This window comes from Macaca fascicularis, chromosome 15, assembly GCF_037993035.2.
Source record: "Macaca fascicularis isolate 582-1 chromosome 15, T2T-MFA8v1.1".
Classification (NCBI taxonomy): Eukaryota; Metazoa; Chordata; class Mammalia; order Primates; family Cercopithecidae; genus Macaca; species Macaca fascicularis.
In genome coordinates this window covers 1,578,069-1,602,465 of record NC_088389.1, presented here as the reverse complement: position 1 = coordinate 1,602,465, position 24,397 = coordinate 1,578,069, and the positions used below count along the sequence as shown (strand labels likewise).

At 53.4% G+C, this 24,397-nt stretch overlaps 1 protein-coding gene across 16 annotated transcripts in view; it reads left to right on the top strand.

Moving 5' to 3' along the window:
- EHMT1 (euchromatic histone lysine methyltransferase 1) overlaps positions 1-24,397 on the top strand; it is a 236,247-nt gene that overhangs the window by 94,540 nt on the left and 117,310 nt on the right. For 11 of the 16 annotated variants that reach the window (XR_012424023.1, XR_012424022.1, XM_074015809.1 and 8 more), the window contains 2 exons: positions 5,579-5,642; positions 12,625-13,181. Coding sequence is in view for 14 of the 16 variants with exons in the window: in XM_074015809.1 (XP_073871910.1) it covers positions 5,579-5,642; positions 12,625-13,181 (621 nt within the window). In the remaining 2 variants the exon portion in view is untranslated. Of the gene's footprint in view, positions 1-5,578; positions 6,234-12,624; positions 13,182-24,397 lie in introns of all 16 variants that reach the window. The other 5 variants (XM_074015811.1, XM_074015815.1, XM_045372734.3 and 2 more) reach the window with 2 other exon arrangements.

The window sequence follows — 24,397 nt, the reverse complement described above, 5'->3', positions numbered from 1 at the left end:
AAAGTTGTTTGTAGAGATGGGGTCTCACTGTTTTGTCTAGGCTGTTCTCGAACTCCTGGGCTCAAGCAGTCCTCCAGCCTTGACCTCTCAAAATGCTGGGATTACAGGCATGAGCCAGTGCTCCGGCCTGGGAGTTCATTTAACTTGAGTTTGGAAGTCAGACATGAAATCTCCTGAAAGTTCTTGAGTTTGGGCAAATGTACTGAGGATAAGAAGAAACTTCAAGGAGCTGGGTTTTTCTGGACTTGTCGTAATGTGATTTTTAAGTGGCCAGAACTGAAGCCAGTGTTTCGGAGTTGGAATGTGTGCATGCTTCCTGTTCATGCTTTGCACACACTAGTTTTGTTCTCTTACCCGCCATCCTGGTGTCTACTCTACATTGTGCACAAATTGTGACACTAAAAACACAAGGTCTGTTGCTCAGGTGGAAATGGACTGGTCGTTTTGCTGGGCGGGCGCAGAGGTCGGGCTGGCTCTGTGGATAGCAGGTGCAACCCACGTGGAAGGGGAGGAGGGTCTCCTGACTGAGCGAGAAGCCCCAGGTCTGCTGTCCTCCCCGGGTAGGTTTGGAGTAGGCACTGCACTCTGTCTCTTGTTGCTGTGAGGTTGGGGGATGGCCCTAGAGGGCCATGGGATCTTGGGACCCTAGAGGCCTGTGGCAGTCTTGGGGCTGTGGGGTCTGGACCAGCCCTGCCCTGGCACCTGTGCTGACCAAGAGAGGCCCACGGTCCCCTCCTCTCCTCATGGCTCTGGAGCTCCTGTCAACCTCTGAAAAGTGAGTTGCAATGCCTCCCTCTCCTGGACTTCCGAATTGCGAGGTGGGGAAGATCCAGGCCATTCTTCCTGGGGTGGACCTGGACCCCTGACCTCTGCCTGGGCTCCTCTGCCTTGTGGGTGGGGGGGCGTCACTAGGGGCGTGGCATCATCAGGGGTGGGGCTGGGCTCTGCCAGTCAAGGCACACGGGGCCATGGCAGGGCAGGGCGCATGGAGCTGGCCTGGCCTGGGCGTCGGTGGGATCCTGGGCCGTCTGGGGGAGTTGCAGGTTGGGGCTCCTGGGGGAAATGCAGATGATTTTTTTCTGGAATTTCCTGGCCACGCTTCCTGGACTGGGCGGAGCTTCTGCGGTGCGGGGTCTGAGTCCCTGCGGCTTGCTCTCTCCCGCTAGGTGGATGTTGTCAGTGGAAAGGTCTCGATTTAGGATACATAAAACACAGTTTTGTTTTAACTAATTCATTTCGTTTTGCTTGGATCAAGGAGAAGGAATAGTGTGCTAGGCTGAATGATTGAGATGAGACAGCATTTCTGTCACTGTTACGAATAGGAGCTCTTCCTCTCCTTTTAAATTTATTTTTGACACGGAGTCTCGCTGTGTCACCCAGATTAGAGTGCAGTGGTGCGATCTTGGCTCACTGCAACTTCCGCCTCCCGGGTTCAAGCGATTCTCCTGCCTCAGCCTCCCGAGTAGCTGGGATTACAGGCGCCCGCCACCGCGCCCGGATAATTTTTATATTTTTAGTAGAGATAGGGTTTTGCCATGTTGGTCTTGAACTCCTGACCTTGTGATCCACCCGCCTCGGCCTCCCAAAGTGCTGAGATTGCAGGCATGAGCCAGCGCACCCAGCCTGTCATTTACATTTGTATTGTAAACTAATTTGTTCTTAATCGGGAGGTTTCATAAACTCCTAGAATCCATCAGCCCTAAGGAGACTTGGCAGCACTGCTCCCAGGGCTGTTCTCCGAAGCCAGCCTGTGATGCTTCAGCCCCGAGGGGCAGCCCCTGGGCCACAGAAGCAGCATCCCTTGCTAGGAGAAAATCTTCCCAAGCCTCCTGGAAGTCAGGAGAGGCCGTGGTTCTGGAGGAGAGGGTGGAGCCGCTGCCTTGCAGAACCTGCTCTATCTGCTTCTGCCGGGCCTCCCTCCTCCTCCTCGGTGTCCCCTTTTCCTTTCACCTCTGCCCTGGGCCGTCCTCAGCTGTCCCTTAATGGAAGGGAGCACTGGGGATGCTACCGACCAGCCAGAGGCATCTGTGCTGTGTTTCTGGACCTAACACTAGTGTGAGGACTGGCTTGTTGGTCAGCGCTTGTCAGAGGATTCCTGAGTGCAGTTGAATTGGACACACAGCAGAATAGTGGATAATTCTAGATATTATTTGGTAGTGTGTTACATAGCATTCTTAAACATTTTTTCAAAAGATTACACAACTTAATTTCATGGGTAGGATTTGTGGCTGGTGGTGGTGATGAGGACTGTGAGATGGAGTGGGGTTTGGCAGGTGCCTTCAGGAGGGGACAGCATGTGAGGGCCACAGCTCATGCCCGAAAATGTCTGTAGACCCCGGCAGCTTCACGAGGTCTGCCTGCCATGCTCCACCAGGGCTCATCTCAGGCCAGGAGACCTTGTCGGCAGAGCCGTGCCGTGGCAGGCAGGTGTCTTTGGTGGGCCTCAAGGCCCTAGTCTTAAAAGTATTGAGGGCCCCAGAGGGCTCTTGTTAATTGGGCTGTATCTAATGATAGATACTGTAAAAGAAATGAAAACTGAAAAGTTAAAAATCACATAATTTTAAAAAAATAATAAACACATAGCATTTTATTTACATGTTAGGGAAAACAGCAGTGTCTATGAAAAGTACTTTTTCTGAATGAAAAAACTCAGTTGGGTGGCATTGTTTTCCATGTTGGTCCATCTCTGTCACGTCTGGCTAATCCAAGAGACAGCTGGATTTAAGATCGGCTTCTGCACCCAGCCTGAGGTGATACTGTCTGATAGGAGAAAATCTGGCCTTACGTAGACTGTGGTTGGCAAGGGAGAAGTATTTCGATATCTTTTCAGATAATTGCAGCTGTTCTGCTTTGATACGGCACCAAGACTCAACGAGGTGAAACTGTGCCCGTGGCCTTCTTCCTCTGTGGCATGAAAGCCCGTCTTGATGCATCTTTTGCCTGTGTGTGATTTTGAATATTAGGCACTGGGTGTTTGGGGAATGTTGGCTCACCTTGTTATGAAGATCTTCCCCATGTTGACACGTTTTATTATATGGTATCAAAAATCGTAGTCACTAATGATACCTTTCATGTAATAAGAAAAGTCATAACTACGGGAAACTTTCAAACTCGTAGGGACGGATACACATTTACGTCTGTTTCGAAAATTCAAAAGGTAGAGTTTTAACACTGGCAACAGATACTACTGGTTGTTTTCTTTGAGGCTCACTCTGTTTTGTGGAAATGTCTGCCAGATATCCAGGCCTGAGTGGCAGGTCCAGGTCTGAGTGGCATATCCAGGTCTGAGTGGCATATACAGGCCTGAGTGGCAAGTCCAGGCCTGAGTGGCAGGTCCAGATCTGAGTGGCATGTCCAGTCCTGAGTGGCATGTATAGGCCTGAATGGCAGGTCCAGATCTGAGTGGCATGTCCAGTCCTGAGTGGCATGTCCAGGCCTGAGTGGCATATCCAAGTCTGAGTAGCATAGATTTTGCCAGTTGTTCTTTTAAGTGAAGATGCTCTATGAGTGAGGAAAGCTTCCAGTTCCACCCAGCCATTGCGCCTGGCCTGCTGCCTGCCCCCTTCCTCTGATGTAGAACACTGGAGAGCTGTGCTCAGAGGCCACCATCTCACTGCCTCATCCAGGGCATTCTCAGGCGAGCCCCCCAAGTGCCTAGTGGTCAAGAGTTCAGGTGCTGGTATACACTTCGGTGTCCTGACCTGGTCGATGCTAAGGGGCTGATACCCCCGCTTGGGTACCGTCTGCGCAAATATCAACACAGTGAAAAAGAAAATTGAGGTCCTAGTATTATTATGAAAATAGGTTTGACCTCCTGGACTCCTGGAAGGATTGCAGGGGTCCCCGGAGAACTCCTGTTGGGGTAGGTGTGAAGAGTGCAGGCTGAGCTGGCTGGCATACGGCTGTGATGGACCAGGAAAGGTAGCGTGCCCTGCATGTTCGAGGGCTGGCACGAGCAGCTTGGCTGCCTGGCCCCAGCTTGGCAGTGGGAGATCGGGGGTGGGAGGTGGGTACCTGGGCCTCCCTGCCTTACTGTGATGGGGCGGGCTATGCACCGTTGCTAAGACCAGCTCCTGGGGAAGGTGATGCAGTTAAGTCAGGTGTTACCAAGTCAGCCCAGAGGCCCCCAGGTCAGGGATCTGAGCCCTGAAAAGCAGTAGCCACATCTGGGCACAGGTAGGGGCTGGCCTGGTGTCTGCTTTGTGGGGAGGAGGCGTCTGTTGAGAGGCTCTGTTGTTGACGCATTTTCTCATCCAGACGCTGGACACCCAGGTTTTTGCAACCTCTTATACTTTTTACTTGTTGATAGTCAAAGATGGAAACAGGGCGTGGTTGGCCTCCTGCAGCTGTCTGACTGGCTGCTCCTGGTGACCTTGGGCAGGTCTCTGCATCTCCTCGTCTGGTCGTGGACTCCTGGAGCCCCAGGTGTGCCTCTCTCACTTATTGCTGTTTTATCTGCCCCCGAGGCTTCCTGCCCACTTCCAGCTTCCGGTGGCCTCAGCAGAGGGGTTTCTCCAGTATCACATCACCAGGCTGGGGTGTCAGCCTGACAGTTCCCACTTGCAGTCTGGCCTCTCAGACTGCCCAGAGCAGTCAGCAGCCCTCTTCCAAAGCCCCCAGCTGTGGGCGGGGCGTTGGCAGATTCCCTGCCGTCTCCTCATGGACTCCGTGGCCCTGCTTCTGTGTCAGGAGGGGCCTGGCTAGGAGTGTTTTTTGTGTTTATGTTCACTTCTCCAACCAGACTCTTAAGCTTCTTGGAGACAAGGATTTTTTTGTTAAAAAAAAAAATTACGTCCAAGTACCACCCAAGTGCTTGGGTGGTACCTCTCATCCCAGGACTTTGGGAGGCCGAGGCGGGCAGATCACTTGAGACCAGGAGTTTGAGACCAGCCTGGCCAACATGGCGAAACCCCCATCTCTATTGAAAACACAAAAATTAGCCGGGCGTGGTGGCGGGCGCCTGTAGTCCCAGCTACTTGGGTGGCTGAGGCCTGAGAATCGCTTGAACTGTGGAAGCAGAGGTTGCAGTGAGCCGAGATCACGCCACTGTACTCCAGCCTGGACAAGAGAGTGAACTCTGTCTCAACAACAAAAAAAAATTTAAGAGGCCTTGTATAATATACAACTCTACATAGTAGATGCTCAATCTCAAACATTTAGTGATTTAAGTTTCCTACTGAATTTTCTTGATTTATTTCTATAATTTTTTGTAGGAGGTTGGACATTTGAAATATGTGAGTTATTGTCAGCAGCAGAATGCATTTTGAAATAAATTGTAACATTCCTGTAACAGAGCCAAAATAGTTCAGATATCTAATTATGTAAATAATACACGAATGTGTTCTTACTGTTAAAAAACTGTCTCCAAAAATAGAAATACAGGAGAAGTTTCCCTGGGCTGTATTCTGAATGTCAGTTCTTCTGGAGGCGACTGTAGCCAGCTGGCAGGAGGAGTGACTGTCCAGCAGCTCATAGTGAATGTTGTCACGAAGATTTTTTGACTTTTTCCAAATGATGTCCATTTGGAAAAGCGGCCTCCCGCTGAACCCGGCTGACGTCTGTTGTTTCTCTCTAACAGGCAGTTCCGGCGAGGGGGGAGCCTCAGCAGGATTGCTGTGTGAAAACCGAGCTGCTGGGAGAAGGTGAGGGCGGTGTGCACCGAGGGACAGGAGCAGCGCCTCCCTCCAGACTAGAAAGCCTGCTGTTCTTCCTATTTGTCCCCATCTTCTGACTTTCTTTGCTTTACCTAGGTGTATGTTGTAGTTTCTAATATATCCCATTCCTACATAGACACAGTTGCACAGACACACACAAAAGCTCTGCCGGAAAAGGAACACATTTGTCAAAGTGTGAAAAGCAAAAATCCTGCATATCCTTGTCTTAAAGTACACCCAGAAAGTTAAAAGTGAGTGGCCACACAAATGTTTATAGCAGCATTGTTCACGTCACCCAAAACCGGAGACACTCCGGCGTCCTCAGTTGATAAGGAGCTGGATGAACAGATTGTGGTGCATCCACACAGTGGGACAGCGGTCAGCAGCCCAGAAGAGCACACAGCGTGACTCACGCCGCACCGTGGATGAAGCTTGTGCACGGTTTGTTAAGTGAAGGAGGCCAGACCCAAAGGGCCAAAACTGCATGACTCCAATTTTATGGCAGAGACTTGGAGAACAGCAGTGGTCACCAGGAGGTGGAGGGAGCGGTATGGAAGCAAGTGTCTGCAGAGAGGCAGGGTGAGGGGAGGTAGGAGGAGGGGAGTTGGGGTGAGGGGAGTTGGCGGGGCTGCACCCCTCTGTCAGGCGTGGTGCACACGTGAGTCTTCAGGGTTCGTCTTCAGGGTTCGGATGTTGTTGTAGAGCCTGCACCACCGAGAGCGCCCCCAGGAAATGAGGGCACGTGGCGCCAGACGCGCTGTGCTGTCCACAGTGAAGGGAGAGCGGTGTTCGGCTGGACCCATGAGGCTGGCGGCTGGGGGAGCAGCTCCGGCACAGGACTTGCCTAAGGCTCTCGCAGCTGGAGGCTGCACCTCTCCAGACAGCGAGCAAGGCCTGGCCCCTCATGGACTGTGGGCTGTGGCCCCTGCCGTGTCCTTTCACCGTAGACGGCCTCTCTGTGCCTGTGGGTGCTTGTCCACCCACCGGCTGTGCACTGCTCTGACCGCTGCCTGCCTCTGCCGCCACTCCCAGCCGACCCTCCAGGGTGGCCCCCACCTCCCGTGCCATCCACCTCTTGCAGCCTGACTGGGTGTTTTCTTCCTGTTCTTTGGCCCCTTCCTGTTGCCGTCCTTTCTGTGTCTTTGAACTGTTTCTTCTGTTGGCTCCAGTGCCCTCCTGCTCTTCCCTCTTCTCTCCCTGGTCACACCTCCTTTGGCCTTTCTAGTGGAACTTGTTTCCTACATGACACCAGATGCCACAGGCACCAGGTTATTCCATTACCCTTTAGGCTCTGCCTGTGCCCTGTTTCCTTACCCACTGCCGCTGAGCCACGGCCTGATGCACCCTGGGGGAACTGCTGGACCCCCACAGTGGCTGCCCCATCTTGCTTTCCCTGCAGCAGTTGTGAAGGGCTCCAGGTTCTCCACGTCCTCGCCACCATTTCTTAGTGTCTGTGGCTGTCCTGGCAGGTGTGAAGTGGCATCTCTTTGTGGTTTTGGTTTGCGTTTTCCTGACGGCCAGTGATGTTGAGCATCATTTCATGTGCTTATTGACTGCCTTTAGATCTTCTTTGGAGAAATATCTCTTCAGATCCTGTGATTTCAAATTGGATTGATTTTTATTTTTTTTATTTTTTTATTTTTTTTATTTTTTTGAGACGGAGTCTCGCTGTGTCTCCCAGGCTGGAGTGCAGTGGCGTGATCTCGGCTCACTGCAAGCTCCGCCTCCCGGGTTCACGCCATTCTCCCGCCTCAGCCTCCCACGTAGCTGAGACTACAGGCGCCCGCCACCACGCCCGGCTAGTTTTTTGTATTTTTAGTAGAGACGGGGTTTCACCATGTTAGCCAGGATAGTCTCGATCTCCTGACCTCGTGATCCACCCGCCTCGGCCTCCCAAAGTGCTGGGATTACAGGCTTGAGCCACCGTGCCTGGCCTGGATTGATTTTTATTGTTGAGTTTTCAGAGTTCTTTATATAAGCAGGAGTCCCTTATCAGCCATGGGATTTGCAGATATTTTCTTCCAGTCTGTGGCTTGTCTTTCCCCTTTCTTGATGATGTCCTTTGAAGTACAAATATTTTTAATTTTGATGCAGTCCAACTGACCGTTTTTTTTTTTTTTTTTCCTTTCAGTTGCTGGTGCTTTTGTTCTGACACCTAAGAAATCATTACTTAATAGAAGGTCACAAAGATTTACATTTGTTTTTTTTTCTTCTTGGAGTTTTCTCTCTTTTATCTAGGTTTTCGATCAATTTTGAGTTAATTTTTGTCTGTGGTTTGAAGTGGGGGTCCCACTTTATTCTTTTGCAAGTTGATAATCAGTTGTCCCAGCGACATTTATGGAAAATACTTTTCTTCCCCATTGAATTGTTCTTGCACCCTCGTTGAAAATCAGTTGGCTTTAAATGTGAGAGTTTATTGTAGGATTTTCTTTTCTTTAGACAGGGTCTCTCTCTGTAATCCAGGCTGGAGTGTGATCATGGCTTACTCTAACCTCCATCTTCCTGGGCTCAGGCAGTCCTACCACCTCAGCCTCCCAAGTATGCTGGGACCATAGGTGTGAGCCACCACACCACACTAATTTTTTTTTTTTTTTTTTTGAGACAGAATCTCGCTCTGTTGCCCAGGCTGGAGTGCAGTGGCGTGACCTTGGCTCACTGCAAGCTCCGCCTCCTGGGTTCACACCATTCTCCTGCCTCAGCCTCCTGAGTAGCTGGGACTACAGGCACCTGCCACCACGCCCGGCTAATTTTTTATATTTTTTAGTAGAGACGAGATTTCACGGTGTTAGCCAGGATGGTCCCGATCTCCTGACCTTGTGATCCGCCTGCCTTAGCCTCCCAAAGTGTTGGGATTACAGGTGTGAGCCACTGCACCCAGGGTTTCTTTTTTTTTTTTTTAAAAAAGAGACACTGTCTCCCTATGTTGCCCAGGCTAGTCTTGAACTCCTGGGCTCAAGTGGTCTGCTGTCTTCGGCCTCCCAAAGTGCTGGGATTACAGGCGTGAACCACCGTGCCTGGCCCATAAGTATTATATTTTTCAGTGATATTTTATTTTATTTTATTTTATTTTATTTATTTTTTTTTTTTTTTGAGACTGAGTCTGGCTCTGTCGTGCGGGCTGGAGTGCAGTGGCCGGATCTCAGATCACTGCAAGCTCCGCCTCCCGGATTTACGCCATTTTCCTGCCTCAGCCTCCCGAGTAGCTGGGACTACAGGTGCCCGCCACCTCGCCCGGCTAGTTTTTTTGTATTTTTTAGTAGAGACGGGGTTTCACCGTATTAGCCAGGATGGTCTCGATCTCCTGACCTCGTGATCCGCCCGTCTCGGCCTCCCAAAGTGCTGGGATTACAGGCTTGAGCCACTGCGCCCGGCCTTTTCAGTGATATTTTAAATAGAATTGTTTTAAAAATTCTTTTTCATTTTGATTGTTGATACTGTATAGAAATACAATTGATTGGGCACAGTGGCTCTTGCCTGTAATCTCAGCACTTTGGGAGGCCGAGGCAGGCGTATCACCTGAGGTCAGGAGTTCAAGAGCAGCCTGGCCAATATGGTGAAACCCCGTCTCTACTAAACATACGAAAATTAGCCTGACGTGGTGGCGGGCGCCTGTAATCCCAGCTACTCGTGAGGCTGAGGCAGGAGAATCACTTGAACCTGGGAGGCGGAGGTTGTGGTGAGCAGAGATCATGCCATTGCTCTCCAGCCTGGGCGACAGAGCGAGACTCCATCTTAAAAAAAAAAAAGAAATAAAATTGATTTTTGTATATTTATCTTACATCCTGTAACTTTGCTAAACTTGTTTATTAATTCTAATAATTTATACTTCCTTGGGAATTTCTGTATAAAAGCTTATGTCATCTTTAGGGCTCATTTGGTTTCTTCCATTCCAATCTGTATACCTTTTATTTGTGTTTCTTCCTTATGGCCCTACTTTGAATCTCCAGTACAGGGTTGAATAGAAGTGGCAAGACCGGACATCCTTGTCTGGTTTCTGATCTTAGGGAGAAAGCGTCCAGGGTTTCACCTTTAAGTGTGATGTTAGCTGTAGGTTTTTCATAGATGCCCTATGTCAGGTTGAGGGATTTTTCTTTTCTTAGCAAACTGTTTGCTAAGTGTTTTGACCATGAAGGGGTGTTCATTTTTTCCTGTCTCATGAGATGCTTATGTGGTTTTGTCCTTTTGTTCTATTGATATTTGGCATATTAATTCATTAAGCTATTAAGCCAACCTTGCATTTCTAGGGTTAAATCCCCACTTGTTCATGGTGTTTAATCCTCCTCACCAAATTTTTTTGTTGTTGGTGTTGGAGGGGAGCTGGATTCAGTTTGCTTTTTTATATTTATATATATAAATATATATTTTATATATATATTTATATATATAAAAATATATATATATATATATATATTTTTTTTTTTTTTTTGAGACGGAGTCTTGCTCTGTGCCCCAGGCTGGAGTGCAGTGGCGCGATCTCGGCTCACTGCAAGCTCCGCCTCCCCGGGTTCACGCCATTCTCCTGCCTCAGCCTCCCGAGTAGCTGGGACTACAGGCGCCCGCCACCTCGCCCAGCTAATTTTCTTGTATTTTTAGTAGAGACGGGGTTTCACCGTGTTAGCCAGGATGGTCTCGATCTCCTGACCTCGTGATCCGCCCGTCTCGGCCTCCCAAAGTGCTGGGATTACAGGCTTGAGCCACCGCGCCCGGCCTTTTTTTTTTTTTTATGAGATCTGTCACCTGGGCTGGAGTGCAGTGGTGCAGTCAGCTCACTGAAGCCTTCACCTCCTGTGCTCAAGCGATCCTCCTGCCACAGCCTCCTGAGTGTCTGGGACTACAAGTGTGCGCCTCCATGCCTGGCTAATTTTTTTATTTTTGGTACAGACAGAGTCTCACTATGTTGCCCAGGTGGGTCCTGAACTCCTGGGTTCAAGGGATCGTCCCTCCTTGGCCTCCCAAAGTGCTGGGATTACAGGCATGAGCCACTGCACCCAGCCTATAGATTCAATTTGAGGGGACTTGACAGCTTTGTAATGTCATACATTTAGGAGCATGAAATGCCCTCTATTTAACTTTTTTTTCCCCCCCAACACACTGGCTTTGAGTAATCTTGGCAAATTTCCTAATACCCTTTGTAGTTTTCCCCACTTCTGTGAATGATACTTTCTTTCTTACATTTTCTAGGAAATGTTGATATAAGGAAATGCCTTTGATTTTGTAACATGATTTCAAATTCAGCAGTTGGGTTGTGCTCTTGTGTTTTACTTGCTCCTTGAGTCTGTTTTTAAGTAAATGATTTTGTCAACGCAGGTGGGAACACTCCGCCCCTCACATTCCTCTTTCCCTTTGGTGTCACCTGCACTACCTGTTTATGTCAGACACTGTAGTGGACATTGTGGTGATGTCGTGACGGTGGGAGGACATTGTGGTGATGTTGTGGTGGGGGGAGGACATTGTGGTGATATCGTGGTGGGGGAAGGACATTGTGGTGATGTCGTGGTGGTAGCAGGACATTGTGGTGGTGTCGTGGTGGTGGGAGGACATTGTGGTGATGTCGTGGTGGGGGGAGGACATTGTGGTGGTGTCGTGGTGGGGGAGGACATTGTGGTGGTGTTGTGGTGGGGGGAGGACATTGTGGTGGTGTCGTGCCGTGGTGGGGGGAGGACATTGTGGTGGTCCTGTGGTGGGGGGAGGACATTGTGGTGGTCCTGTGGTGGGGGGAGGACATTGTGGTGGTGTCGTGGTGGGGGGAGGACATTGTGGTGGTGTCGTGGTGGGGGGAGGCCATTGTGGTGGTTTTGTGCCACGGTGAGGGGAGCAAATTGTGGTGGTGCTGTGGTGGGGGGAGGACATTGTGGTGATGTTGTGGTAGGGGGAGGACATTGTGGTGGTGCCGTGGTGGGGGGAGGACATTGTGGTGGTTTTGTGCCATGGTGTGGGGAGGACACTGTGGTGGTACCGTGGTGGGGGGAGGACATTGTGGTGATGTCGTGGTGGGGGGAGGACATTGTGGTGGTGTTGTGGTGGGGGGAGGACATTGTGGTGATGTCGTGGTGGGGGGAGGGCATTGTGGTGGTGTCATGGTGGGGGGAGGACATTGTGTTGGTGTCGTGGTGGGGGGAGGACATTGTGGTGGTTTTGTGCCGTGGTGGGGGGAGGCCATTGTGGTGGTTTTGTGCCATGGTGGGGGGAGGACATTGTGGTGGTGCCATGGTGGGGGGAGGACATTGTGGTGGTGTCATGGTGGGGGGAGGACACTGTGGTGATGTCGTGGTGGGGGGAGGACACTGTGGTGGTGTCGTGGTGGGGGTAGGACATTGTGGTGGTTTTGTGCCATGGTGGGGGGAGGACACTGTGGTGGTGTCGTGGTGGGGGGAGGACATTGTGGTGATGCCATGGTGGGGGGAGGACATTGTGGTGGTTTTGTGCCATGGTGGGGGGAGGACATTGTGGTGATGCCGTGGTGGGGGGAGGACATTGTGGTGGTTTTGTGCCATGGTGGGGGGAGGACATTGTGGTGGTGCTGTGGTTGGGGGAGGACATTGTGGTGGTGTCATGGTGGGGGGAGGACACTGTGGTGATATCGTGGTGGGGGGAGGACATTGTGGTGATATTGTGGTGGGGGGAGGACACTGTGGTGGTGTCGTGGTGGGGGGAGGACATTGTGGTGATGCCGTGGTGTGGGGAGGACATTGTGGTGATGCCGTGGTGGGGGGAGGACATTGTGGTGATGTCATGGTGGGGGGAGGACACTGTGGTGATATCGTGGTGGGGGGGAGGACATTGTGGTGATGCCGTGGTGGGGGGAGGACACTGTGGTGATATCGTGGTGGGGGGGAGGACACTGTGGTGGTGTCGTGGTGGGGGGAGGACATTGTGGTGGTTTTGTGCCATGGTGAGGGGAACAAATTGTGGTGGTGCTGTGGAGAGCGGGGCCTGCAGCCAGTGACACTCCTTTCTCCTCTGTTGGCAGAGACACCTATGGCTGCCGATGAAGGCTCAGCAGAGAAACAGGCAGGAGAGGCCCACATGGCTGCGGACAGTGAGACCAACGGGTCTTGTGAAAACAGTGATGCCAGCAGCCATGCAAATGCTGCAAAACACACTCAGGACAGCGCAAGGGTCAACCCCCAGGATGGCACCAACACACTAACCCGGATAGCGGAAAACGGGGTTTCAGAAAGAGACTCAGAAGCAGGGAAGCAAAACCACGTCACTGCCGATGACTTTGTGCAGACTTCTGTCATCGGCAGCAACGGATACATCTTAAATAAGCCGGCCCTGCAGGCCCAGCCCTTGAGGACTACCAGCACTCTGGCCTCTTCGCTGCCTGGCCATGCTGCAAAAACCCTTCCTGGAGGGGCTGGCAAAGGCAGGACTCCAAGCGCTTTTCCCCAGACGCCAGCCGCCCCACCAGCCACCCTTGGGGAGGGGAGTGCTGACACAGAGGACAGGAAGCCCCCGGCCCCTGGCGCCGACGTCAAGGTCCACAGGGCACGCAAGACCATGCCGAAGTCCGTCGTGGGCCTGGTAATTTTGTGTCTTCTCTTGCTGTTTCCTTTTTCCCATCTCTTTTGTTTTAATAACGGCAAATGGACTTTGGTGCATTGAGGAGAAGCCAGTAAGTGTCAGTGGTTATCCGATAGGGCCCGTGAGGAGCTAGGAGAGGGCTGGGTGCAGTGGCTCACGGCCGTTATCCTACACTTTGGGAGGCTGAGGCGGGTGGACTGCTTGAGACCAGCCTGGGCAGTGTGGCAAAACTCAAATACAAAGTTTTGTAAAAAATGCAAAAATTAACTGGGCATAGTGGTGCACACCTGTAGTCCCAGCTACTCAGGAGCGTGAGGTGGGAGGATTGCTTAAGCCTGGGAGGTAGAGACTGCAGTGAGCCCAGATCACCCCACTGCACTCCACCTTGGGCAGCAGAGTGAGACCCTGCCTCAAACAAACAAACAAAAAAACAAAAAGGAGACGCTGCTGATGCCTCATGCGTGAGTGACAGAGCTGAGTGATGCCAGGTGATGCCTCGCTTCCTTCTGGGGCTTTGCTCTTCTCACAGGATTCTGTTGCCATCTGTAGAAACGTATGTCAGACACTTTCCAGGAGGCCACTGACTCTTCTGCTTTGGACTTTGGGGCTTTCACTCCAGCTAGGGAAGACTCAGCACTCACTCTGTTTCAGTGAGAAGTGAATAGAAATGAACTTGGTTAGGGCCAGAATGTGACAGAAGTGAGGGGCAAAGGGCCACCTGGACATGCCCAGGTCTCCCTCCCTACCCTGAGCTGCTGGGCTCAGACTTACCTTGAGAGCAGAATGGGTCTTGAATCCTGAGCGCTTCACACACAGGGTGTGCCTGCCCCTCACACACACTGTGCTGATTATCACACACAGGGCTCGCCTGCCCCTCACACACACTGCTGATTTTCACACACAGGGCTCGCCTGCCCCTCACACACACTATGCTGATTTTCACACACAGGGCTCGCCTGCCCCTCACACACACTATGCTGATTTTCACACACAGGGCTCGCCTGCCCCTCACACACACTATGCTGATTTTCACACACAGGGCTCGCCTGACCCTCACACGCACCGTGCTGATTTCACACACAGGGCTCGCCTGACCCTCACACGCACCGTGCTGATTTTCACACACAGGGTGCATCTGCCCCTCACACACACCGTGCTGATTTTCACACACAGGGTGCATCTGCCCCTCACACACACCGTGCTGATTTTCACACACAGGGCTCGCCTGACCCTCACACCGTGCTGATTTCACACACGGCGTGCCTGACCCTCACCCGCACCGTGCTGATTTTCACACACAGGGCTCGCCTGCCCCTCACACACACCGTGCTGATTTTCACACACAGGGCTCGCCTGCCCCTCACACACACCGTGCTGATTTTCACACACAGGGCTCGCCTGCCCCTCACACGCACCGTGCTGATTTTCACACACAGGGCTCGCCTGCCCCTCACACACACCGTGCTGATTTTCACACACAGGGCTCGCCTGCCCCTCACACACACCGTGCTGATTTTCACACACAGGGCTCGCCTGCCCCTCACACACACCGTGCTGATTTTCACACACAGGGCTCGCCTGCCCCTCACACACACCGTGCTGATTTTCACACACAGGGCTCGCCTGACCCTCACACACACCGTGCTGATTTTCACACACAGGGCTCGCCTGCCCCTCACACACACCGTGCTGATTTTCACACACAGGGCTCGCCTGACCCTCACACACACCGTGCTGATTTTCACACACAGGGCTCGCCTGATCCTCACACTCACCGTGCTGATTTTCACACACAGGGCTCGCCTGCCCCTCACACGCACCGTGCTGATTTCACACACAGGGCTCGCCTGACCCTCACACGCACCGTGCTGATTTTCACACACAGGGTGCATCTGCCCCTCACACACACCGTGCTGATTTTCACACACAGGGTGCATCTGCCCCTCACACACACCGTGCTGATTTTCACACACAGGGCTCGCCTGACCCTCACACCGTGCTGATTTCACACACGGCGTGCCTGACCCTCACCCGCACCGTGCTGATTTTCACACACAGGGCTCGCCTGCCCCTCACACACACCGTGCTGATTTTCACACACAGGGCTCGCCTGCCCCTCACACACACCGTGCTGATTTTCACACACAGGGCTCGCCTGCCCCTCACACGCACCGTGCTGATTTTCACACACAGGGCTCGCCTGCCCCTCACACACACCGTGCTGATTTTCACACACAGGGCTCGCCTGCCCCTCACACACACCGTGCTGATTTTCACACACAGGGCTCGCCTGCCCCTCACACACACCGTGCTGATTTTCACACACAGGGCTCGCCTGCCCCTCACACACACCGTGCTGATTTTCACACACAGGGCTCGCCTGACCCTCACACACACCGTGCTGATTTTCACACACAGGGCTCGCCTGATCCTCACACTCACCGTGCTGATTTTCACACACAGGGCTCGCCTGACCCTCACACGCACCGTGCTGATTTTCACACACGGCGTGCCTGACCCTCACATGCACTGTGCTGATTTCACACACAGGGCTCGCCTGACCCTCACACACACCGTGCTGATTTTCACACATGGCGTGCCTGACCCTCACACACACCGTGCTGATTTCACACACAGGGCTCGCCTGCCCCTCACACACACTATGCTGATTTTCACACACAGGGCTCGCCTGACCCTCACACGCACCGTGCTGATTTCACACACAGGGCTCGCCTGACCCTCACACGCACCATGCTGATTTTCACACACAGGGCTCGTCTGCCCCTCACACACACCGTGCTGATTTCACACACAGGGCTCGCCTGACCCTCACACGCACCGTGCTGATTTTCACACACGGCGTGCCTGACCCTCACATGCACCGTGCTGATTTCACACACAGGGCTCGCCTGACCCTCACACGCACCGTGCTGATTTTCACACACAGGGCTCGCCTGCCCCTCACACGCACCGTGCTGATTTTCACACACAGGGCTCGCCTGCCCCTCACACACACCGTGCTGATTTTCACACACAGGGCTCGCCTGATCCTCACACACACCGTGCTGATTTTCACACACAGGGTGCATCTGCCCCTCACACACACTATGCTGATTTTCACACACAGGGCGCGCCTGACCCTCACACACACCGTGCTGATTTTCACACACAGGGCTCGCCTGCCCCTCACACACACCGTGCTGATTTTCACACACAGGGCTCGCCTGACCCTCACACACACCGTGCTGATTTTCACACACAGGGCTCGCCTGACCCTCACACACACCGTGCTGATTTCACACACGGCGTGCCTGACCCTCACCCGCACCGTGCTGATTTTCACACACAGGGCTCGCCTGCCCCTCACACGCACCGTGCTGATTTTCACACACAGGGCTCGCCTGACCCTCACACGCACCGTGCTGATTTCACACACAGGGCTCGCCTGACCCTCACACGCACCGTGCTGATTTTCACACACAGGGCTCGCCTGACCCTCACACGCACCGTGCTGATTTTCACACACAGGGCTCGTCTGCCCCTCACACACACCGTGCTGATTTCACACACAGGGCTCGCCTGACCCTCACACGCACCGTGCTGATTTTCACACACGGCGTGCCTGACCCTCACATGCACCGTGCTGATTTCACACACAGGGCTCGCCTGACCCTCACACGCACCGTGCTGATTTTCACACACAGGGCTCGCCTGCTCCTCACACGCACCGTGCTGATTTTCACACACAGGGCTCGCCTGCCCCTCACACACACCGTGCTGATTTTCACACACAGGGCTCGCCTGATCCTCACACACACCGTGCTGATTTTCACACACAGGGTGCATCTGCCCCTCACACACACTATGCTGATTTTCACACACAGGGCGCGCCTGACCCTCACACACACCGTGCTGATTTTCACACACAGGGCTCGCCTGCCCCTCACACGCACCGTGCTGATTTTCACACACAGGGCTCGCCTGCCCCTCACACACACCGTGCTGATTTTCACACACAGGGCTCGCCTGATCCTCACACACACCGTGCTGATTTTCACACACAGGGTGCATCTGCCCCTCACACACACTATGCTGATTTTCACACACAGGGCGCGCCTGACCCTCACACACACCGTGCTGATTTTCACACACAGGGCTCGCCTGCCCCTCACACACACCGTGCTGATTTTCACACACAGGGCTCGCCTGACCCTCACACACACCGTGCTGATTTTCACACACAGGGCTCGCCTGACCCTCACACACACCGTGCTGATTTCACACACGGCGTGCCTGACCCTCACCCGCACCGTGCTGATTTTCACACACAGGGCTCGCCTGCCCCTCACACGCACCGTGCTGATTTTCACACACAGGGCTCGCCTGATCCTCACACTCACCGTGCTGATTTTCACACACAGGGCTCGCCTGATCCTCACACTCACCGTGCTGATTTTCACACACAGGGCTCGCCTGACCCTCACACGCACTGTGCTGATTTTCACACACGGCGTGCCTGACCCTCACATGCACCGTGCTGATTTCACACACAGGGCTCGCCTGACCCTCACACGCACCGTGCTGATTTTCACACACGGCGTGCCTGACCCTCACACGCACCGTGCTGATTTCACACACAGGGCTCGCCTGACCCTCACACGCACCGTGCTGATTTTCACACACAGGGCTCGCCTGACCCTCACACGCACCGTGCTGATTTCACACACAGGGCTCGCCTGACCCTCACACGCACCGTGCTGATTTTCACACACAGGGCTCGCCTGCCCCTCACACACACCGTGCTGATTTTCACACACAGGGCTCGCCTGATCCTCACACACACCGTGCATATTTTCACACACAGGGTGCATCTGCCCCTCACACACACCGTGCTGATTTTCACACACAGGGCTCGCCTGACCCTCACACTCACCGTGCTGATTTTCACACACAGGGCTCGCCTGACCCTCACACACACCGTGCTGATTTTCACACACAGGGCTCGCCTGATCCTCACACTCACCGTGCTGATTTTCACACACAGGGCTCGCCTGACCCTCACACGCACCGTGCTGATTTTCACACACGGCGTGCCTGACCCTCACATGCACCGTGCTGATTTCACACACAGGGCTCGCCTGACCCTCACACGCACCGTGCTGATTTTCACACACGGCGTGCCTGACCCTCACACGCACCGTGCTGATTTCACACACAGGGCTCGCCTGACCCTCACACGCACCGTGCTGATTTTCACACACAGGGCTCGTCTGCCCCTCACACACACCGTGCTGATTTCACACACAGGGCTCACCTGACCCTCACACACACCGTGCTGATTTCACACACAGGGCTCACCTGATCCTCACACGCACCGTGCTGATTTTCACACACAGGGCTCGCCTGCCCCTCACACGCACTGTGCTGATTTTCACACACAGGGCTCGCCTGCCCCTCACACACACCGTGCTGATTTTCACACACAGGGCTCGCCTGATCCTCACACACACCGTGCTGATTTTCACACACAGGGTGCATCTGCCCCTCACACACACCGTGCTGATTTTCACACACAGGGCTCGCCTGACCCTCACACACACCGTGCTGATTTCACACACGGCGTGTCTGACCCTCACCCGCACCGTGCTGATTTTCACACACAGGGCTCGCCTGCCCCTCACACACACCGTGCTGATTTTCACACACAGGGCTCGCCTGACCCTCACACACACCGTGCTGATTTTCACACACAGGGCTCGCCTGATCCTCACACTCACCGTGCTGATTTTCACACACAGGGCTCGCCTGACCGTCACACACACTATGCTGATTTTCACACACAGGGCTCGCCTGATCCTCACACATACCGTGCTGATTTCACACACAGGGCTCGCCTGACCCTCACACATACCGTGCTGATTTTCACACACAGGGCTCGTCTGCCCCTCACACGCACTGTGCTGATTTTCACACACAGGGCTCGCCTGCCCCTCACACACACCGTGCTGATTTTCACACACAGGGCTCGCCTGACCCTCACACATACCGTGCTGATTTCACACACAGGGCTCGCCTGACCCTCACATGCACTCTGCTGATTTTCACACACGGCGTGCCTGACCCTCACATGCACCGTGCTGATTTTCACACACAGGGCTCGTCTGCCCCTCACACTCACCGTGCTGATTTTCACACACAGGGCTCGCCTGATCCTCACACATACCGTGCTGATTTTCACACACAGGGCTCGCCTGATCCTCACACATACCGTGCTGATTTCACACACAGGGCTCGCCTGATCCTCACACATACCGTGCTGATTTTCACACACAGGGCTCGCCTGACCCTCACACGCACCGTGCTGATTTCACACACAGGGCTCGTCTGCCCCTCACACGCACCGTGCTGATTTTCACACACAGGGCTCGTCTGCCCCTCACACTCACCGTGCTGATTTTCACACACAGGGCTCGCCTGACCCTCACACGCACCATGCTGATTTCACACACAGGGCTCGCCTGACCCTCACACGCACCATGCTGATTTCACACACAGGGCTCGCCTGCCCCTCACACGCACCGTGCTGATTTTCACACACAGGGCTCGTCTGCCCCTCACACGCACCGTGCTGATTTTCACACACAGGGCTCCCCTGATCCTCACACGCACCGTGCTGATTTTCACACACAGGGCTCGTCTGCCCCTCACACACACCATGCTGATTTCACACACGGCGTGCCTGACCCTCACACGCACCGTGCTGATTTTCACACACAGGGTGCATCTGCCCCTCACACACACCGTGCTGATTTTCACACACAGGGTGCATCTGCCCCTCACACACACCGTGCTGATTTTCACCACAGGGTGCATCTGCCCCTCACACACACCGTGCTGATTTTCACACACAGGGTGCATCTGCCCCTCACACACACCTTGCTGATTTTCATACACAGGGCTCGCCTGATCCTCACACTCACCGTGCTGATTTTCACACACAGGGCTCGCCTGATCCTCACACTCACTGTGCTGATTTTCACACACAGGGCTCGCCTGATCCTCACACGCACCGTGCTGTTCACACACAGGCCGCGCCTACCCCTCACAACGTACTATGCTGATTTTCACACACACAGCACAGCTGCTCCTCACACACACTGTGCTGGACTCACCCCATCTCTTACATGGTGCATACACGATCCAGGTTTTCAAAGTGTGCACAGTGCTTTTAATGTGCTCTCTCTGTTTGATGTGAATTTGAGTGTAAGTTCCAGGTTTGTGATCACATTCCTGTGGAATTTTCTCTCTCTGACATTGCTGGTGAACATTCTGAAGGCACTTTCTTGTCCTTTGTAGATTATTTGCTCTTTCCTCTTAGCCACTGTTTAGGGCTTCACAGCCCCGTCTTGGAGGTTTTGTGTCTTCAGCTCCAGAAGAATGCTCTGTATTTTTCTTTCCGTTTTCTTCCCGTGGAGCTCCCCTTAAATGGCTGGCTCTTCTGTCCCCCTGGGCAGCTCTCTGCCTGTTTCCAGCTTCCTGATTGGTTCCTCAGCGCTTCTCCTTCTTGCTGTTCATCCCATATATTGATATAGTTTATTTTGACATGTATTTTTTTCACGCCCAGTATCTCTGATTAGTTCTCTGTTTTTTTTGTTTTGTTTTGTTTTGTTTTTTGAGACGGAGTCTCGCCCTGTCACCCAGGTTGGAGTGCAATGGTGCAATCTCAGCCCAGTATAATCCCCGCCTCCCAGGTTTAAGTGATTCTCCTGCCTCAGCCTCCTGAGTAGCTGGGATTACAGGCACACGCCACCACACCTGGCTAATGTTTGTATTTTTAGTAGAGACGAGGTTTCACCATGTTGGCCAGGCTGATCTTGAACTCCTGACCTCAGGTGATCCGTCCGCCTTGGCCTCCCAGAGTGCTGGAATTACAGGTGTGAGCCACCGCACCCGGCCTGATTAGTTCTTTTAATTTAAAAAATACTGTTCTGAATTCTGTCTTGCCTTATCTTTCAAAAGATAGTGATTATAATTCTTCTATAATCTCTGTTGTAAATTCTGATTCCTCAAGTGGGGGTTCTCTTGGACTTGACACCACCTGTTTGTGATTTTTTTTTTTCCTCTCAGCTTTAGCTTTTTTCTCCCCCCAGGGTGTCTCCACCTTTGTTTCTGTCATAATATTTCAGCCTGACTGTGAGTGCTGTGTGTGTGTTCTGTGGCCTGCCTGCAGTGACCACAGTGGGTGGTGGGCGCGCTGTGGGGCTGGACTGCTGGCTCAGGGGCCCACGGCTGCCGGGTGTTGCATCCTCTCCTGGGACAGAGAGGGCAGGCGCCTTGTGGTGCCGACAGCTGCCCTAGCCCTGGGGCTTCTCCACTCCTAGGCTGGCCGGCCTGACCCCACTTCAACCTTTTGCAGTATTCTTCTCTACATGACAAAGCTTTAGAAAATCTTAAAAATAATTACATTGTCACAGGAAACTGCAAAAATACCTTTCACCAAGCTTTCCTCAGTGGTGATGTCTTTGATAACTAAAGGACAATGTCAGACCCAGGACACTGACATTAGTAAAGTCCGTGGGGCTTACTTAGTTTCACCATCACCTGTGCGCACGTGCATCACGCTCAGGGTGTTCTGTGCAGTTTACTGTGTGTGGACGTGCAGAACTACCACCACAGTCGAGAGGCCGAACCCCCTTCACACCAGGGCACAGTCGAGATGCGGGATCCCCTCCACACCAGGGCACAGTCGAGATGCCAAAATCCCTCCACACCAGGGCACAGTCGAGATGCCAAAATCCCTCCACACCAGGGCACAGTCGAGATGCCAAAATCCCTCCACACCAGGGCACAGTCGAGATGCCAAAATCCCTCCACACCAGGGCACAGTCGAGATGCGGGATCCCCTCCACACCAGGGCACAGTCGAGATGCGGGATCCCCTCCACACCAGGGCACAGTCGAGATGCGGGATCCCCTCCACACCAGGGCACAGTCGAGATGCGGGATCCCCTCCACACCAGGGCACAGTCGAGATGCGGGATCCCCTCCACACCAGGGCACAGTCGAGATGCCAAAATCCCTCCACACCAGGGCACAGTCGAGATGCGGGATCCCCTCCACACCAGGGCACAGTCGAGATGCGGAATCCCCTCCACACCAGGGCACAGTCGAGATGCGGGATCCCCTCCACACCAGGGCACAGTCGAGATGCGGGATCCCCTCCACACCAGGGCACAGTCGAGATGCGGGATCCCCTCCACACCAGGGCACAGTCGAGATGCCAAAATCCCTCCACACCAGGGCACAGTCGAGATGCGGGATCCCCTCCACACCAGGGCACAGTCGAGATGCGGGATCCCCTCCACACCAGGGCACAGTCGAGATGCCAAAATCCCTCCACACCAGGGCACAGTCGAGATTAGAACCCCCTCCACACCAGGGCACAGTCGAGATTAGAACCCCCTCCACACCAGGGCACAGTCGAGATGCGGAATCCCCTCCACACCAGGGCACAGTCGAGATGCGGAACACCCTTCACACCAAGGTCCCTGACGTCACCCTGTGTAGCCACCAACCAGACCTGAACCTGTGCCAGCCTCAGGTTTGCATGATCCAACGTGTCCGGCCTATTTCTGATTTTATATAAATGGAATTACAGTGTATGCAATCTTTTGAGAGTAGCTTTTGTCATTCAGCTTAGTTCTCTTAAGATCCATCCAAGTTACGTCTCATTAGCCCATCCTGTTCTCTGCTGAAGCTTTGGTGCTCTGTGGGGTGTGGACAGCCTTGTACACGGGCACCTGCTGAAGGACACTGGGCATTTTTACTTTAGAGCCGCTCGAACATTTATGTACACATTTTGGAAATAAGATTTATCTCTCTGAGTCAAATACACAGGAGCATAATCACTGGGTTGTATGGCCTTTGGGTGTTTAGTTTTATGAGGAAATTGCAGAACCGTACTCCAGAGTGGCTGCATTTCACACGCCCACCAGCGGTGTTGCAGGGGTCGGCTTTCTCCCGTCTTCACCGGCGGCGTCCTCTCCCGACGCCGGCATTAGCTCTTACCTGCTTTTTATTTAGCCCTTCTGTTGGATGTGCTGGTGTTTCCTTGAGGCTTCAGCTGCACATCCTGTGACTGCTGATGGGCAGCGTCTTCTCCCAGACTTCTCACACACACCCCCTCCCACGCGGCTCACCCTGACCCTCCCACGCCGCTCACCCTGACCCTCCCACGTCGCTCACCCTGACTCCTTCCACGCCGCTCACCCTGACCCTCCCACGCCGCTCACCCGGACCCTCCCACGCCGCTCACCCTGACCCCTCCCACGCCGCTCACCCGGACCTTCCCACGCCGCTCATTCTGACCACTCCCACGTCGCTCACCCTGACCCTCCCACGTGGCTCAACCTGACCCCTCCCACGTCGCTCACCCTCACCCTCCCACGTCGCTCACCCTCACCCCTCCCACGCCGCTCACCCTCACCCCTCCCACGCCGCTCACCCTCACCCTCCCACGCCGCTCACCCTCACCCTCCCACGTCGCTCACCCTGACCCCTTCCACGCCGCTCACCCTCACCCCTCCCCCACGCCACTCACCCTCACCTCCTCCCAGGCCTCTCACCCTCACCCCTCCCCCACACCGGTCACCCTCACTCCTCCCCCACGCCGCTCACCCTCACCCCCTCCCACGCCTCTCACTCTCACCCTCTTCCATGCCTGTCACTGTCACCCTCTCCTATACATCTCACTCTCATCCTCCCCCACGCCTCTCACCCTTGTTTCCTCCCACTCCTCTCACGCTTGTCCCCTTCCTATATTGCTTTGCCGTCAGTGTGTCGTTTTTGGGGAAATGTCTTTCAGACTTTTGCTCATTTTATAATTACATTGTTTTGTTAGCTTTGAGAGTTCCGTATATGAGCGTTTGTCAGATATGTGGTTTCCAGTATTTTCTGCTGGTCTGAAGCTTCTCTTCTTTCTCTTCAAATTTCTTTCACAGAGCGAAGGTGTTTCATTTTGATGAAGCCCAGTTTATCAGTTTTCTCCTGTGGATTGTGCTATTGGTGGTGTGCGTGAAAACTCTTCACCTAGTCCTAGATATCAATTTCTCTAATTTTTTTTTTTTTTTTTTTAGTTTTGTGTGAACTTTAAATCTGTGATCCATTTTGAGTTAACGTTTGTATAAAGTCTGAGGCTTGGGCTGAGGTTGAATTAAT